Here is a 16,597-nt window from a genome sequence, read left to right on the forward strand (position 1 = left end):
AGAAGTAGTTTATAGAGACTCCAGAAGTCGGCTATCCAGAGAAGAAGATCAGCTGTGTACACCAAGTAAGTCAACTCGTATAAGAGAAGTGGGAATTTTGTACACACATTCTTAGTCATCCACACTCTTAGTCATCCAAATCATTAGAACCTAATCAGCAGTGTTAAAAGTTGCAAAAGATTTGTTAATTTATAAAGTTTGTCACTGGCTGTCCCTGGACACTAGCGCTTGACCTGCTAACAGTACCGGTACAGCTGAGATGTGTTATCACACTTTTACTTTTGTTCATTTTATACATTCTTAAGTATACTTTTATGCATTTTCTTCACTGCTTCCTGCAGCACTCTCCAAGAGAGATCTCTGAGGAGTCCACAACATTCTTATAGTCTATGTGACTTATCCATTCAGCAACTGCATCAATCACTTTGATAGGGTTTCTTGAGAAATTGAGAGGCATCCTACAAAAGTATTCCCACTAAAATTACAAAATTATGTAGCCTCTCTTTTCTTCATATTATCCAGCTAGAACTGGAGCCTAACTCATCACTGTATCACTCACCTTCATCCATATAGTTACTCCACATTATCCTAGTAGCCTATGATGTCTTATCACCATGTCTTTCAAGGCTATCACTATAGATACAGTATACTTATCACACCCATCACTACAGACACTTCTAGCTCTCACAGTAAAAGTGTAGCTGACTGCCACAAGAGCTGTGTTACATCAGTCAGGTGACAATTAATTGTGACCTCTCACATTTTTTCAACTAAACGCTGTTATCTCCACAAGCCAGTTGGGTACCATATGGCAAAACTTTTTGTGGCCTTTACTATCGTAAAATAAGTCTGATGCTTTGTTAAAAGTCAGTACTTCACACAAAACACACTTAACTAACATATGCCTTCCATCAGAAACTGGAGGAAACACTGCTGTGCAATCTATGATATCCGTATTATACACCCAGTTAACTACTAATAACAGGACTGTTAATGGTATGCAGAGTATAGTAGCAGAAGCTCTTCCTTGCAGTGATATAGTTGCAAACACCTAGATTTTGTAGCTCTTTCATTGCACGGGAGTTGATGGATAAAATAAAGTTGCTCCATGTTCCTTCATTTGGCTCCTTAACTTTGTCACATCAGTATACTAAACAAATGCAAGACTACTACAATGTCTCAACATTGAATTCACACCCATTTATTGTAGTTGATCTCTGCTGTGATTCTTATTTCTTCACTTCATAGAATATCCCTCCCAAGAGTTACAGCAACAACACATCTAGTTGAAAGAGCATTTTTGGCTTAAAATAGAAAAGGACTATAAAAATTTTGCCTGGCAGTGTCGCTCATGGCAGCAGAATAAAATTAGTCACCACATCGCCTACCCACACCAAAGCACGCATTTACTTTCAGACTGAGGCTCAACACATTTTTCCATTTCATGTTGGCCAGAAGCTATACAGAAGGAAGATACCAAAGCTCAGAATATAGCCAAAACATTCTCTCATGGAAGGCTCACATCATTCGATGTACTAGTGCAAGTAACAGAAGATCATGGCTGACAGTCAAATCTGTTAGTCACTAAAAATTCTCCTGTCAATGCACATTATTGCAGACATCAGCTTGCCATTCTTCATGGATAGTTTGAGCAATTACATAGTCAGCTAAAGGCCTCTCTCAGGTGCCATGCCTCCAAATATTGGACAGACGTGCAAACCACCGTCATAGAACACCTAAATGCAACAACTGGGAGTAGTGGTGATGGTAAGTTGATACTCTTTGGTTTATATAGAGACTTCATACTACCCAATTTCATCAATGACAAATTAAATGTAATAGTTAGTGCTTTTTCTTCTTTGGTCATGAATATTGTTTATATATCTCTTCCTAATGACAGACTCAAGCTTTGATTCCACTGGTATAATGGAGTTATTGTCTTCCACAGATTTTATATTGGAGAATGTTGTAATCCCTGGCACAGTACTCGTTAAAGCCTGTGCTATGGTAAGTGAGCGGGATTCACCTTATGAGAAAGGATTTTCGCATAGATATCGACCGCGTGTACCTGAATAGTGGCAAATCAGACTTACATGCACTCTGTATTAACAATGATACGTCAAGTAAGTTCAAAATGCAATCACCCATCAGGATGGATCAAAAGCAAACCAGAATATGCTACCAATGTGACAATAATACAGTCGCCAGCCTAATTAGGCATTAACTGAGTTTCTTCCCTGTACAAGTTGGTATATATTCATGCAAAACAAGTAGTTGTAACACTGCATAATATAGTAGAATTTTAGAACCAGAAAATCTATTGAACTGATAGTTTCACGTTCTGTACTGATATGGAAAATAATGAATACATAACACCACGCTATAATGTTTGCTACAAAACTTTATACTGTCTATTAATCTGATTAAAATCGGGCATAGGTTACCCTAGAAATTGTACTTTCATGCCCCACACACACACAATGTCAATTTTGATAAAGATAAAACACTGATAAATTTTGACTTTTATATTGACTTTAACTTTTGCTGGTCAAACCAATTTAGAATACTTCAGAATTCAAATGAATGAGGGGGGGGGGGGGGGGGGCTGAAACTGTTATGATCACTGTATTTAAAGGAAAATGATTACTGAATTTATTATTCATTCAAGATTTCCAGTATATAAGTTACTACTCTTTTCATCTTATTTACTGCTCATTTAAATGCTTTTAAATCTGTCTCGAAATAATAAACTTCATTACTATATCAATACTAAAGTTATCTTTTGACTTCGTTAGACCTTCGCTATTCATTTACTGGTTCATTAACAACACATTTCTTTAAACACCATTCCAATATAGCTAGTTCTGCAAATAATTATTATTAACATAATTTTTAATTTTCTTTTTGGGACACTCGGATTGCACAACGTTTGGAAAGGACCCTGTCTAGGTTAGTTGTGAGGGTAATTAAATGATGGAAAAGTTCTGGTAAATTTTAGGTTATTATTGCACCAAACACAGTTCACTCTCTGATCCATATGAATACAGTACTAAAAGTTTCAACCTGCTAGTATCGATGTGGTGGTTGGTGGGTGGCAAGATGGCAGGGCATAGAGCACACATACAACCACAGCTATGGCTCTTGATGTATCAGCACTTTAATTCTTCTTAGCATTGCAATACTATCCCATTTAGTGCCTATGGAATTTTACCATGCTATGTGGGCATTGGAATGGCATACCCGAGGCTCAGTGAAGCTATGTCTTCCAAGAGAGCCTCCTCGCTCCAGGTGGTGTTGCTCAAACCAGTGCCAAACTCCAACTACTACTGTGCCCGTTGTGCCGTGCAGTGCCTGCGCACATTTTCCCGCGCTTGCCTGACATCCACCTTTTACCACTCCCTGACAGACGGGTATTCACCCAAGGTTGTGCATTCTACATATCCTAAGACACTGCCTACATATGGACCAGACGCACAGTTACAAATTCAAACATCTTAAAACAGTTTCAACATTTGTTACATTTCAATTCTATTACAATATTACTTGACATTTGACATAAACATTAATATTCACATTGAAACCTATTTACAATTTTCTTAACATAATGGCATGATACAAAAAGAAATGAAATCAGAACATCAATTACACGAGTTTATCGTAAAATCAGATGAAAAGAACTACTTATATGTACAATAGTACAGAGTCATTGTTGTTACAATGTGTTCAGTTTAATAATGGTACTGAAATGTCACTTCACTTAGAGTGAATGCACATGCTTAAGTTTCTGTTATCTTTCATATATGTTATTTGTTTGTTTGTTTATGTTTATTCACCCAAAGATTATATCACAATGATAGAGGATTTGGTAAGGTAATATAATGCAAATCAGTAGGTCAAAATATACAACACATACATACATAAAATGTTGTATGAGGATAAGACAGCTGGTTGGCAATGGTCCAGATTAAGGAACCATCCAGGCATTTCTCTTGGTGATCTAGGAAAACCACAGAAAACCCAACTCAGGATGGTGGTCAGAGTATCTCCATCCTCTCAAATATGAGTTCAGTGTCCTAACAGTGTCAGGTGACTCGTAATATAAATCATAGTTTTGTTCTTCATTGTCACACAAACTAAGGACATCCACTCACGACTCCTGGACCATTTCTGATAATTTGAAATATAGAACACATTACAGATTTTTTTTTTTGATTTTTTTATTTCTTTTTTTTATTTTTTTTATTGCCACACACACACACACACACACACACACACACACACACACACACACACACACACACACACTAAGGACACCTGATGATGAGTCCTGGACTGTGAAGATGCTGCTGTTCCCCTTGCACTAACTCAACCCCCACCACACACATCTATACCCGTCACTCCACCTGTAAAACTGAGTCATCAGACATTACTATCACACATTTTACATCTTGACAATGAATTCCTTGTGAAAGCAGAAAACCATGTTCATATATTGAAATATGACAGTCTTGTAGATATCTTCTTTCATTACTATCCACTACTCTGTCCTTATGAATATCGTTACCTCTACCCTGAGCTATACTGCGCTATTTGCCACCTTAGGTCATGTAGCCTGACAGATGTACTGGAGGTCCACTTGTTTAGATTTGTATTGTAGATACATCAAGGAGGAATAAGGGTCTCAGACATGCAGTTCCTTTGAACTGTGACAACCTGCAAGCGGCACCTCTTTCAACAGTTTCTGGTGAAAGGTTTAGGCAATACACAATTTTCTCAGTTTCCGTAACTCGTCTGTTGGTGGGTTACAACATGTGACTTTTAAATATACCATTTGATAACAAGCAAAACCAGTCAAAATATTTGGTTAAGAAATAGTCTTTCTTATTAGCTGGGGAGAAGTAATGCAAATATAGCCTTACTTTTGTAAAGATGCTGACGATGGCGACATGTCTGATCGCCGAAATATTGTGCCCGTTGGACATTATGAACCAGCAGTATACCCATGGACTGTTCGAGCAACAAATACGCTGGGAGAAACTGAAGAATCATAGCCGTTCTTATTACCTGTGGTCTTTTGTAAAAGTAAATGTGGTCATAAGTGTGAATTACTTGGAAATGTAGCCTTATTGTAAAATGTCAAAGTGGATCATTGAAAATCTTCACAGTACCAATCAAATTACAATTATAACAATGTTGTTGTTTTCAGCAGTTGATTAACTGTTTCTTTTTTTCATCTTTATTGTTCATAGGGACGGCATCAGTCGCTCGTGGACTTAGCAGTTATGTGGACACGCTTGTCAATGGAACAATGGAAAGAACAATGAAGGAAGTCATGCCTATGAAAATAAACTTCTTATCATCATATCCAGACTTTTTATCATTAGGAATGATTCTAGTTTTAACTGGTAAGTAGTATATATGTTTTATTTTTAAACTGTAAGTTGAACCATATTAATCCAACTCTCCTTCCTTCTCTTTTTTTCCCTCCTCCTTCCCCTCTCTCCCTCTCACCCTCCCCCCCCCCCCCCCCCTCTAAAAAATGACTGGAGGTATAAAGCAGCATTCATCAAAATTATTAGTTTTACTTTCTTCCCCATTTTTCAATTATTTTGAGTTTTTTATATAGCTAACATAACAATCTTTGACTTTTAAAAAGTATTAAAACCATTTTTTTGTAAAGTGGTGCTATTCAGAGCTATACAAACATTTTGTTACTAATGTCTGGGGGCACTGCTTTCTCATATATACCGGGCAGCAGTTACAATCATAATTTTCATTATATAAAGCTGTAGGTTGTAATTCCATTAATTAAAAAACTGTATGAGACACACACTTTTTAAGCAGATTTCATCTAATACAAACAATGGAAGAGTATGTCTAATAAAGATATACAAAATAAAGAAGAAATCTTCATACATATCATGAAACTGACAGTTTATGTCTTTGATCACCATGCACGGTACTGGTCACTGCCAATATTTTCTTGTGAGTTACAGCCTTTGCTCCATTTGAAAATTACACAAATAAGTAGCATACATTCTTCTTCACTCTGAAGAAAATGGAACAAGAGGTGTTTTTATTCTGAGTAGTGCAGTTATTATCTTTATCCACCGACTTTAAATAGGCTGTTTTGGCCATATGCAGTAATGATCTAGCTACATGTCATAAAAATCCAAAATAAATCATTTAAAAAATATGCGGGCATGCTAAAAAGTAAAGCCTCTGAAGTTTGTATGAGAAAAATCTTGAAGCTTTTTAAGGAAAAATAAACATTATTAACATTCTGTATCTTTATTGTTCATGGCTACATATTTCCAGCCTTCTACTGCTAGAGGGCACAGAATTGTATTACGTTGTTGCATGAGAAACAGTATGCTGTAATTGAGTTTTGAATTTGAAGAGTTCGTCCGCACATGGAGTAACCTTTCTTTCAGCACGACAATGCCAGACCACACTCAAGTGCTGTGACATCTTCAATAATCCAGTGCTGTGGTTCATTACCATCACTTCATATAGTCCCATTCTGGCCATATTCAATTTCATTTGTTTCCAAAACTTAAATAACACCTTTGAAGACTTCACTTTGATAGTGATGAAGTGGTAAAAGCAGAGGTGAAGTTGTGGCTCTGTCAACAAAGTTAAACTTTCTACATTGACAGTATTGACAAACAGGCCCTTGTTGGTAGTTGTGTGTTCATTATCAGGGTAACTATGCTGAAAAATAAATATGTGGTCATGAAGAATAAAACTGTAGAATGTTAATAAAATTGTTTTATTTAAAAATCCTTCTGGATTTTCACACAAAGAATTCGGAGGTATTACTTTTCAGCATGCTCTTGTAGTTGCTCCTCAAACCAAACCCAATGTCTGGAAAATCTTATTGTTCATGCTTTTGCCCAGCAGAAAGAAATTGTGTAACACAAATGTTACACAATTTCCTATCAACAGCACTCACATCATTTTGAGATATCCATTAGTACAAGGGTCAACTTTAAAGTTTTGCATATTACCACTGGACTGTGCTATAGATATGTGACACTATTATTGTTTTAAAATTTGTTCTTGTTAAAACAGTGGCAGCTCATAAATTGGTCTAGTAATTTATCAGGGTCACCACAAGTTCTGGAAATGAGGGAATTTAAAGCATATCAGGGAAATCAGTGAAATTAAAAAAAAAAGAAAAACTAGAAAAATACCTTTTTTGTCTCAGTAGATGTGTCATCACTAGGAGGGCACAGCTGAATACATGCACCATTTCCCTACTCCCTCATTATTACTGCTTCTTCCCTTCCTACCACTCCCCTCAGCTTGCGGTCATTGCTGCCACCACTTCTTGCCACTAGTCTAGTAGCTGCTGATGAGAGGTAGAGAGGCAGGATCTGACTCTCAGAGATTGTATGCATGAGTTGTTTCTGAGTGACTGCGTGAATGTGTATATGCTCTTGTTTTCTGACGAAGGCTATGGCCGAAGATTTAGTTGAGAGAGAGAGAGAGAGAGAGAGAGAGAGATTATCATTTCTACATGCCTGCCTGCCACTTGGCAATCATGTTTACAGTGAGTTGCTACCTATCCTCATTATTATTGCTTCTCAGAGTATTTGTGCAAGTTATCTGTTGCGTGGATTGATCAGCACATTCTCATTTCAACAACATGCTGTCTGTGGCTTATGAATAGCTGGCCACACGAGTGGACTTCCATGACAGGCCAAAACCGCATGCCATTTCTGTGGGTACTTCTAACAGATTGGGCCTGCTGATCTGAAGCCCATCATTTCCCATTAATGTGCAAGCCCTGCTCATCAGATCTAGTATCAACAATCTGCCTGCAGTCTGGGTCTGTTTGTGTTTGGCTTGTTGTTGTTGTAGTGGTCTTCAGTCCTGAGACTGGTTTGATGCAGCTCTCCATGCTACTCTATCCTGTGCAAGCTTCTTCATCTCCCAATACCTACTGCAACCTACATCCTTCTGAATCTGCTTAGTGTATTCATCTCTTGCCTCCCTCTACGATTTTTACCCTCCACGCTGCCCTCCAATGCTAAATCTGTGATCCCTTGATGCCTCAAAACATCTCCTACCAACCGATCCCTTCTTCTAGTCAAGTTGTGCCACAAACTTCTCTTCTCCCCAATCCTATTCAATACCTCCTCATTAGTTACGTGATCTACCCACCTTATCTTCAGCATTCTTCTGTAGCACCACATTTTGAAAGCTTCTATTCTCTTCTTGTCCAAATTAGTTATCGTCCATGTTTCACTTCCGTACATGGCTACACTCCACACAAATACTTTCAGAAACGAGTTCCTGACACTTAAATCTATACTCGACGTTAACAAATTTCTCTTCTTCAGAAATGATTTCCTTCTCATTGCCAGTCTACATTTTATATCCTCTCTACTTCGACCATCATCAGTTATTTTACTCCCTAAATAGCAAAACTCCTTTACTACTTTAAGTGTCTCATTTCCTAATTTAATTCCCTCAGCATCACCCGATTTAATTTGACTACATTCCATTATCCTCGTTTTGCTTTTGTTGATGTTCATCTTCTATCCTCCTTTCAAGACACTGTCCATTCCGTTCAACTGCTCTTCCAAGTCCTTTGCTGTCTCTGACAGAATTACAATGTCATCGGCGAACCTCAAGGTTTTTATTTCTTCTCCATGAATTTTAATACGTACTCCAAATTTTTCTTTTGTTTCCTTTACTGCTTGCTCAATATTCAGATTGAATAACATCGGGGAGGGGCTACAACCCTGTCTCACTCCTTTCCCAACCACTGCTTCCCTTTCATACCCCTCGACTCTTATAACTGCCATCTGGTTTCTGTACAAATTGTAAATAGCCTTTCGCTCCCTGTATTTTACCCCTGCCACCTTCAGAATTTGAAAGAGAGTATTCCAGTTAACATTGTCAAAAGCTTTCTCTAAGTCTACAAATGCTAGAAACATAGGTTTGCCTTTTCTTAATCTTTCTCCTAAGATAAGTCGTAAGGTTAGTATTGCCTCACGTGTTCCAACATTTCTATGGAACCCAAACTGATCTTCCCCGAGGTCCGCTTCTACCAGTTTTTCCATTCGTCTGTAAAGAATTCGCGTTAGTATTTTGCAGCCATGACTTATTAAACTGATAGTTCAGTAATTTTCACATCTGTCAACACCTGCTTTCTATGGGATTGTAATTATTATATTGTTCTTGAAGTCTGAGGGTATTTCGCCTGTCTCATACATCTTGCTCACCAGATGGTAGAGTTCTGTCATGACTGGCTCCCCCAAGGCTGTCAGTAGTTCTAATGGAATGTTGTCTACTCCCAGGGCCTTGTTTCGACTCAGGTCTTTCAGTGCTCTGTCAAACTCTTCACGCAGTGTCTTATCTCCCATTTTGTCTTCATCTACATCCTCTTCCATTTCCATAATATTGTCCTCAAGTACATCGCCCTTGTATAAACCCTCTATATACTCCTTCCACCTTTCTGCCTTCCCTTCTTTGCTTAGAACTGTGTTGCCATCTGAGCTCTTGATATTCATACAAGTGGTTCTCTTCTCTCCAAAGGTCTCTTTAATTTTCCTGTAGGCAGTATCTATCTTACCCCTAGTGAGATAAGCCTCTACATCCTTACATTTGTCCTCTAGCCATCCCTGCTTAGCCATTTTGCACTTCCTGTCGATCTCATTTTTGAGAGGTTTGTATTTCTTTTTGCCTGCTTCATTTACTGCATTTTTATATTTTCTCCTTTTGTCAATTAAATTCAATATTTCTTCTGTTACCCAAGGATTTCTATTAGCCCTCGTCTTTTTACCTACTTGGTCGTCTGCTGCCTTCACTACTTCATCCCTCAGAGCTACCCATTCTTCTTCTACTGTATTTCTTTCCCCTATTCCTGTCAATTCTTCCCTTATGCTCTCCCTGAAACTCTCTACAACCTCTGGTTCTTTCAGTTTATCCAGGTCCCATCTCCTTAAATTCCCACCTTTTTGCAGTTTCTTCAGTTTCAATCTGCAGTTCATAACCAATAGATTGTGGTCAGAGTCCACATCTGCCCCTGGAAATGTCTTACAATTTAAAACCTGGTTCCTAAATCTCTGTCTTACCATTATATAATCTATCTGATACCTTTTAGTATCTCAAGGATTCTTCCAGGTATACAACCTTCTTTTATGATTCTTGAACCAAGTGTTAGCTATGATTAAGTCATGCTCTGTGCAAAATTCTACAATCCGGCTTCCTCTTTCATTTCTTCCCCCCAATCCATATTCACCTACTATGTTTCCTTCTCTCCCTTTTCCTACTGACGAATTCCAGTCACCCATGACTATTAAATTTTCGTCTCCCTTCACTACCTGAATAATTTCTTTTATCTCATCATACATTTCATCTATTTCTTCATCATCTGTAGAGCTAGTTGACATATAAACTTGTACTACTGTAGTAGGCATGGGCTTTGTGTCTATCTTGGCCACAATAATGCGTTCACTATGCTGTTTGTAGTAGCTAACCTGCACTCCTGTTTTTTTATTCATTATTAAACCTACTCCTGCATTACCCCTATTTGATTTTGTATTTATAACCCTGTATTCACCTGACCAAAAGTCTTGTTCCTCCTGCCACCGAACTTCACTAATTCCCACTATATCTATCTTTAACCTATCCATTTCCCTTTTTAAATTTTCTAACCTACCTGCCCGATTAAGGGATCTGACATTCCATGCTCCGATCCGTAGAACGCCAGTTTTCTTTCTCCTGATAACGACGTCCTCTTGAGTAGTCCCCGCCTGGAGATTCGAATGGGGGACTATTTTACCTCCGGAATATTTTACCCAAGAGGACGCCATCATCATTTAATCATACAGTAAAGCTGCATGTCCTCGGGAAAAATTACGGCTGTAGTTTCCCCTTGCATTCAGCCGTTCGCAGTACCAGCACAGCAAGGCCATTTTGGTTAATGTTACAAGGCCAGATCAGTCAATCATCCAGACTGTTGCTCCTGCAACTACTGAAAAGGCTGCTGCCCCTCTTCAGGAACCACATGTTTGTCTGGCCTCTCAACAGATACCCCTCCGTTGTGGTTGCACCTACGGTACAGCCATCTGTATCGCTGAGGCACGCAAGCCTCCCCACCAATGGCAAGGTCCATGGTTCATGGAAGGGAGGGTGTGTGGCTTAATGCGACAGATTTTTGTGGTTTATCCAAGGATGCAGGACTGCAGCACTCATCAGCAGGCCAGAGGCCACGGGCAATGGATTTCAGGAACTGCAACTGTCTCACTGCAAGTCCACCGTGCAATGCAGCGTTTTACAAACATTTTATTTATTCCAGTACTTTTGGCACTTTGAAAATAATTTCTATATGAGAAAGTGTGGGCGATAAGAAGAAGAAAATTGTGACAGTCGCTGCCAGTTTGTGTGCTATGTATTCATATATTTCTCAAAAGCAAGAGCAAACAATACCTGTAAAATAGTAGTTATAATACAGTGACTAACAACTGACAATAATGAACATAGTAGAACCAACATTTTATTGGTGGTTACCTGTAGTGGTGTTTTACAAAACTTTTCCCTGCATTAAAAGCTTCTTTCAAGAGGCCTACTTTCTTCTGATGTTATTTCTGAAATCAGTGAAGGTATTTTAAATCTGTCTTGCAACTCCAAGGAAATGTGTATTTTTGTCACAAATGTGTTTTGTTTTATTGAAATAAAATAACAACAGTGGTCTTAATGAAACACACATGCCATCTTCCTTGCTTTGTTCACCTAAAACTGGTTCATTACAAAAGATGTTGATGTTAGTACTAAAGATTTTTGCTCACATGGGGGAGAAATATACGATGGGGCCCCAGCCTTTGCAGCATCTTCTCCCTTCCGTGCTGCATGTCTATCCCCTCACAATTTTTTTCCCCTCCCTTGGGGAACATGTCTGGGGTGTTTTTGTTCCTTTTTCCTTTCTTTATACATATTCTCCTGTCCTTCCTCTGCTTTAACATTTAAGGCTCCACTTTTTTCTGCTTCCTCCCTTTGCACTCCTGAAGGGCAGCCCATGAGTCTGACGCATAACAGATGACTGTGTAACGTGCAGTTCCCAGCCCCAGGTCAACAGATAGGGTTTGCACATACTCCCTGGTATAGAACAGGCCCAGGGAGAGGAGACTGCCTGAGTTGCTACCTTCTCAAATTGCTGATTGGCCCCTCTGTCAGGTGTGTGAACAATCACCTAAAGTGGATGCATCCTATTGTGAAGGGGCCCCCTAGTTGGAAGGAGCATGCCATTGGAGATGCTGACAATCATGGGAGGGTTTTCTCGCAATGAGCCAATCATCTTCATAATCAATGTCTAAGAAAATGTCAATGAAATGATGCAAATGATTCAAAGACTGTCCCAGCTACACCATGGTTCCTCATGGTTTCATGTACTGCAGATGGTCAATCCTTCACAACGGCGAATCTATTTATTATTCGGAAAGTTGTTGATGCAATTACCGGCCCTATGAAATCTTGCTCTCATTTACAGAATGACACTTTGCTTTTGGAGACTACTTCTGATTCTCAAGCACAACAACTGCTTGCCACTTTGCATCTCCACAACTATCCTGTTCATTTAGAGACCATAGAACTCTTGTTGTTTACACTAGGCTGCTCGATGGTCTGAATGAGGCCAAAATCCAAACATAGCTCCCTGATCAGAGTGTCATTGCCATCCATTGGCAACACAAATCTTTTTTTGACATTTGATTGAGTGGTGCATCCATTCAAGATCAAAGTAGGCTATGAACTTACCATGGTCTGACTGTACATTCCTAACCTGATGCTCTGCTACCAGTGTCATTGTTTCAACCACACTAGACTATCTTGTTCACACCCGACCAAATGTGTAACCTGTGGTAGGGATGCGCACAAGGTTGATTGTCTGCCGCCTCCTTCCAGTTTTATCAACTGCAACGGAGACCATGTCGCCTCTCAAGATTGTCCCATGTATCTCAATGAGTGGGCTGTGCAGGAGATCTGGATACAGAAAAAGTTACTTACATGGTCGCTCACAAGTTATTGGCTAGTCGCAAACCCTGTGCTCTACTGTCTTGCGTTTATAGTACTGGTCTTGCTACGTCTTGCTCCATGAAGGACATGGCCACACATACATGCGACCTCAAATTCAGCTCTGAGGTTGTGAAATCACCCAGTGTCATGGTACCATCACAGTCCCCTTGTCCAGCTGTGCAACAAGCCATCAAACTCGCCTCATGGGTGAAGTCACTACCTACACAACCGACAGGCTGGAAAGGACAGAAAGATTACTCCCATGAAGACTTCCTACATCCCTCCAGCCAACCAACATCTCAGTCTTCCTTTGCTGACTGGAAAGATTCGAAGAAGTTCAACAAAGGCAAACTTTCTTCTTTACCAAATCGAAGATCCTTTTCTACGGTGTTGCCTTGTGATACCTTCGCTCGGCCGGCCCCTGTGTCTCTAGTGCACACCACCGACCATTTTTCTGCATTGGACTCTGCAGGCTGACAGCAGAAGAAAGCTGATGCTTCTGTGGACCTCATGGAGCAGGATCCCCCTGCCTCTGCGCCCTGTAGCAGCAAGCCTTCACAGGCTAGCACTCAGCAGCTGCTGGTGTGACACCCCTTCATTTTTTTCCTCATCATGACTCTCCTCCAGTGGAATGTTCATGGCCTTTGATCCAACAGATGATTTAGGCTGCTTTTATAATTGCAGCGTCCACTTGTATTCTGCCTTCAGGAAACAAAATTGCTTTCGCATTTCTTCCTTGTCCATTTTGACCTTCCACCCGAGGTCGCCATTCCATTTCATGGGGGAGTCATGTTGCTTATATGTGATGACATTCATAGTAAACTTGTCTCCCTGACTACCCATCTTCAAGTTCTTGCAGTTTGCCTTTTCCTCTCTCACTTGACCTTTTCCCTTTGTACCATTTACATACCTCCATCATTCGATGTCACAAGGGCCAACTTCCTCCAGCTTACTGGGCAGCTACCTCACCCGATTCTGCTGCTCGGTGACTTTCATGTGCACCACCCCTTTTGGGGTGCTCCCAGAATCTGCCTGAGAGGTGCCTTCGAGGCTGACCTTCTTAATCAACTTAACTTTTTCTGGCTTGACACAGGTGCACCCACATCCATTCAGACTACTCGCACACCTATTCCCATTTGGACCTATCCTTCTGCACCGCCTGCCTTCCCCATCATCATGAGTGGTTCATTCTTTCTGACACCTACTTCAGTGACACATTTCCCATGTGCTATTCATTTGTTGACTCGTAACATACATCCATGCACTCCCAAATGGCAGCTACCTAAGGCTGACTGGAGGCTTCACTCCTCCTTGGCAACTTTCAACAAACATGATTTCCCCAGTTGTGATGATCAGATGAACATCTTATAAACATTATCCTTACCACCACAGAATGTTCTATTCCTCCCACTTCCTATTTACCATGCTGTGTCCCGGTCTGTTGATGGACTGCGGTGTGCCACGACAGAATTTGCATGCGGAGATGTGCTCTCCACATTTTTAATCATCATCCTTATGATGCCAAACTGCATTCATTATAAACATATGTGTGCAAAGTGTCATCATATTCTTTGGGATTACAAAAAAGCTAGCTGGATTTCTTTCACTAATTCTTTTAACAGTCCACCCCGTCTTCTGTCGTGTGGGCCAACCTATGACGGCTCTCTGGGACCAAGATCCATTCCCCACTTTCTAGCCTGACAGTAGCAGATGATGTCATCATTGATCCTATTGCTATCTCCAACACCTTGGGCTGTCATTTAGCGAAAATTTTGAGCTCCTCCCACTATCAACCTGCCTTCCTTTATTGGAAATGAGTGGAGGCGGCTCGGGCAATCCTTTCTCTTCTGAGAATTGTGAGTTTTACAATGGCTCCTTAACTATGAGGGAGCTAGACCATGCTCTCTCTTCATCCCAATCCTTTGCATCAGGGCCAGATGCTGTTAACATTAATATGTACATCCACATCTGGCGAGAGGGCATGTTTTCCAGGCACTGGTGTGAAGCCACTGTCACACCCATACCTAAGCCCAGTAAGGACAAACACCTTCCTTCTAGCTACCACCCCATCTATCTCACCAGCTGTATTTGCATGGTGATGGAATGTGTGGTTCATGCCCATCTGCTAAGTCTGCTCAAGTCTCGCAATTTACTAACCACTGCACAGTGTGGCTTTTGAGCATGCCGTTCTGCAGTTGACCATCTTGTCACTTTGTCTACCCATGTATTGAATGGTTTTCTGCCAAAATCCCAGACTGTGGCCATGTTTTTCAATTTGGAGAATGTCTAAGACACCTACTGGAGGACTGGTATCCTCTGTACTCTCTGCACGTGGGGCTTCTGTGTCTGCCTTATCAGACACCTTTATATAGGAAAATGATGGTGTGCCTCAGAGTTTACTCCTCAGCATTGTCCTCTCTGTGCTATTGCCATTAACCTGTAATGGCCTGTCTCACAAGGCTGCAGTCTTTGTACTGCAACCCACTAGTTCTTATATTCCCTCTGATGATCTCTGTGTTGCTGTCTGTCAGGAGGTGGTGTCACTTTGGCATCACCACGTGTCCTCCCTTCATGGGAATAAGTTCCGGGTTATTAAACCTCTCCCAGTGGCTTGGAAGGCCACCTCTTGGCCCTCCCACTATGTGGAGATCATTTTAACTAGGTTGCGTATTGGGCATTGCCTTTTTAGCCATCGCCTATAGATCTTTCTCCACACCCTTGTTTTTTGTAGTCTCCTTCTCTTCCATTGTTGGGGATTGACATGCAGTCATTTTCAACTCCTCTTTTTGTCTTTGTGTTTCACAGTTTTGACATGGGCGTGTAAGATCCCAGTTTTTTTGCACCCTAAAACAAAACAAAGAAAAACAAAATGTGGGAGAAATACGGAAGTAGTTACATTTTTTGTCAACTTATGTCTTTACTTACCCATGAGATCTCGGAATATGTCAGGGAAAAATGCTGTAACTTGTTTGTAAATCAGGGAATTTAACTTGGGGAAACTTTTGGCAACCCTGTTTATAGTAATCCTTTAAATGGATATTTCATCTGATGGCACACATGATTTTCATAAAGGCCTAATTGGACAACAGTGCCTCAGATCACATTGTTCATCTTTTGTTAAACAATCACCTTCTGAAAAAACTCCTTAGATTTGGTTTGCAAACTTTTGTGGCCATAGTGATTCTGTCAGTAATGAATTTTTGGAAGGTCAAACAACATATGTTGTTGTTCCAGAAAATGTTGCTGTTGTGTGCAACACCATGAAAGGGGGACGGCGCTTGACTTACAACGAGGCACAGGCTTCATTAGGCACACCACAGAGTGCATTATGTCAGACTTTGCCTTGAGACTTAGCTGTGGAAAAGATCTGTTCTTGATGGATTCCACAGAAATTGTCCAAAGCTCAAATCAGGGACATTCACTTGGTGCAAGGAACTGCTCAAAAGATTCTACTGAGTAAATGCAAAATCTGTGTACATTGTAATAGGAGCCAAAACTTGACTTTGAGTCAGAAATGAAGAAGCAAGCAGTTGTTGACTGTTTGAAGATGAACCAAAACCAACAACATGGT

At 40.3% G+C, this 16,597-nt stretch overlaps 1 protein-coding gene across 1 annotated transcript in view; it reads left to right on the forward strand.

Annotated features, from left to right (window-relative positions):
* LOC124787862 (cationic amino acid transporter 2) overlaps positions 1-16,597 on the forward strand; it is a 437,092-nt gene that overhangs the window by 336,451 nt on the left and 84,044 nt on the right. Inside the window, exon 5 of the mRNA XM_047254825.1 lies at positions 5,250-5,405. Within this exon, the coding sequence (XP_047110781.1) occupies positions 5,250-5,405 (156 nt within the window). The remainder of the gene's footprint in view (positions 1-5,249; positions 5,406-16,597) is intronic.

The sequence above is a fragment of the Schistocerca piceifrons genome, chromosome 3 (assembly GCF_021461385.2).
Source record: "Schistocerca piceifrons isolate TAMUIC-IGC-003096 chromosome 3, iqSchPice1.1, whole genome shotgun sequence".
NCBI lineage: Eukaryota > Metazoa > Arthropoda > Insecta > Orthoptera > Acrididae > Schistocerca > Schistocerca piceifrons.